The sequence below is a fragment of the Corvus brachyrhynchos genome, unplaced genomic scaffold, assembly GCF_000691975.1.
Source record: "Corvus brachyrhynchos isolate BGI_N302 unplaced genomic scaffold, ASM69197v1 scaffold46, whole genome shotgun sequence".
NCBI lineage: Eukaryota > Metazoa > Chordata > Aves > Passeriformes > Corvidae > Corvus > Corvus brachyrhynchos.
In genome coordinates this window covers 4,163,282-4,165,615 of record NW_008238838.1, presented here as the reverse complement: position 1 = coordinate 4,165,615, position 2,334 = coordinate 4,163,282, and the positions used below count along the sequence as shown (strand labels likewise).

The following is a 2,334-nucleotide window of genomic DNA, read 5'->3' as shown; positions in this document are numbered from 1 at the left end:
GCTGGGGACACTTTTCACTCTCAGTGTCCCCCCACGTCCAGTACTGAGGGTGATTAGTGCAGCCCTGATGAGCACGGCCCTGGTGCTGTCACTCCTTGTGCTAAGAGCCAAGCCTGTGTTTCAGAATGAAATCTACTGGAACGACTGGTCACAGCTGAGTATTTTCAGAGCATCCAAAACCAGCGGCTCCAGGATGGAGATCTTGGTCGGCAGACTGAATGGGATCATGGATATGAAAATCTTTTACAGAGGAAAGACAACAGGTAATCGTGCACATGATCCTCCCTGGGATTTAGGAATGTGTTCATCCCTCATTTCCACAGGTTCCCAGCCATCCTGGCTTGCATTTCCTGAATATATCCCCATTTCTGCAGGGTTTGAGTCACTCAGGCACAGTCTGAGTGAGTTTCATGACTGGTATAGTCTGCTTTTTGGCTGCCAGGAGAGATGCTCCCCGTCCGGGACAGAGCTCGTAAGGCACTTGGCTGTGGTGGCACCTCGCAGTTTATGTCACAGATCCTGGCTTTTCCATCAAAGTGTTGTATAGACCAAAAAGCCACAGGATTTCAGGGCTGCACCAACTTTGTCCTCCTTTAACCTTCTGTCTGCGCTGTGACAAGGCACTGCTGACCCCCTTGTGCTGTTTATACCCATTTTCAGATGAGTACAAGACCACTGACGGGCTCAGCCAGCCAGCAGCCTGCAGGAGACTGGGGGGACAAGAGGCACTCTGGGGGTGTAACTCATATCCTTTGGTAGACCTCCAAAGCCACTTGGATGAGTTGCGTCCCTTAAGGGCCAATCTTTCCCCCTTAAAGGCCCTCACACTCCCTGGAGCAGATGGCTCTGTGCAGTCCTAGGGGTGACCTCAGCACTCAGCCCTGCAGAGCTGGCTTTTAGTGGGATCTGAATCCAAAGCCTGGTGAAATTGGGATTCCCGTGCCTCTGTTCTGGGCTGGCTGGTGACACTGGGATTCCCGTGCCTCTGTTCTGGGCTGGCTGGTGACACTGGGATTCCCGTGCCTCTGTCCTGGGCTGGCTGGTGACACTGGGATTCCTGTGCCTCTGCCCTGACGTTGTCCCCTTCCTCCCTGCCCTGCTCCAGGGCAGAACGCCTGCATCACCAAGCCCTGCAGCCTGCTCTGCCTGCCCAGGTCCAACAACGGCCGCAGCTGCAAGTGCCCCGAGGGGGTGGCCAGCACGGTGCTGCCCAGCGGGGAGCTCAGGTGTGACTGTCCCCACGGCTACGCCATGAAGAACAACACATGCATAAAGGAAGGTAAAGCCCTGCTCGGCTCTTGCTGCTGCCCAGTGCTGAGGTGGTTTCTGCCGTCACAAGAGGCCGGCGGGATCTGTCCTCTGTCGGGGAGGAGAGTGGCTCATTTCTGGAAGCACAGCCTCATGCCAGCTCGTTTCTGTTGTCCCTCCTGCCCCAGAGAACACGTGCCTGCCCAACCAGTACAGGTGCTCCAATGGGAACTGCATCAACAGCATCTGGCAGTGTGACAACGACAACGACTGCGGGGACATGAGCGACGAGAAGAACTGCCGTGAGTGTCCTGCCTTGGTGGCACTGGCCTGGCCACATTCAGGTGTCTGCTGGGGTGGCATCTCACCCGAGCTGATGGTCCACACTCCTTTCACAGTCAGGGAGAGCAAGAGGCGCTCTGGGGGTGGAACTCAGCTCCTTTGGTAGATTCCCAAAGCAAACTGGATGAGTTTTGTCCCAATCCCCTTAACCAGATGAGGCATCAGTGTCTAAAGTTTGGTGAGACTGATGCCAACTGTCTCTTGCACTAATTGTCTTCTGAAGCTAATTGAGGGCACAGCCAATGAGGAAAAGAGAGCAGATAGTGCTGACATGGGCCTCTTGTTGAGATAATAAATCAAGTTCACACATTAAAGATGGAGGTCACCTTTTTGTGCAAAGTTGGGGACAGCCAATGCGTGCAGGAGGGGCAGATGTTCCACAGCCTTGGAAGGGTTTGGATTAGTGCACTGTGGAAAAAGGACTGGATTTGAAGTTAGGAATCCCTGGAGGACCAGGAGAGAGGCTGTTTATGCCCATTTTGTACCAGAGTCCAAGTTTGAGTTCGCTGTCTGACTCCAGGTGTGGGAAGGCATCTGTGGGTACCTATTCCTCAGAGAGATGTCACCAGCTTGGCACAGAGCTCCTGCCTTGGATAGCAGCACTCATGCCCAGCTTCTCCCCTGTTTTGGCTGCCCTGTCCCATCCCACCACCTGAGGTTTCAATCCCCTTTGTGGGGAGTAGATGGCTCTACAACCTTGGCTTCTTGCTCCCTGCCTTGGAAGTGGACATCAGGGGCTTCATT

At 54.4% G+C, this 2,334-nt stretch overlaps 2 protein-coding genes across 6 annotated transcripts in view; one reads left to right on the top strand and one right to left on the bottom strand.

Annotated features, from left to right (window-relative positions):
* LOC108447688 overlaps positions 1–2,334 on the bottom strand; it is an 89,969-nt gene that overhangs the window by 18,024 nt on the left and 69,611 nt on the right. The window lies entirely within an intron of this gene.
* The window catches only part of SORL1 (sortilin related receptor 1), a 37,972-nt gene that overhangs the window by 14,003 nt on the left and 21,635 nt on the right, over positions 1–2,334 (top strand). For all 3 annotated transcript variants that reach the window (XM_017738469.1, XM_017738468.1, XM_008636907.2), the window contains exons 20-22: positions 125–263; positions 1,106–1,279; positions 1,437–1,550. In XM_017738469.1, coding sequence (XP_017593958.1) covers positions 125–263; positions 1,106–1,279; positions 1,437–1,550 — 427 coding nt within the window. The remainder of the gene's footprint in view (positions 1–124; positions 264–1,105; positions 1,280–1,436; positions 1,551–2,334) is intronic.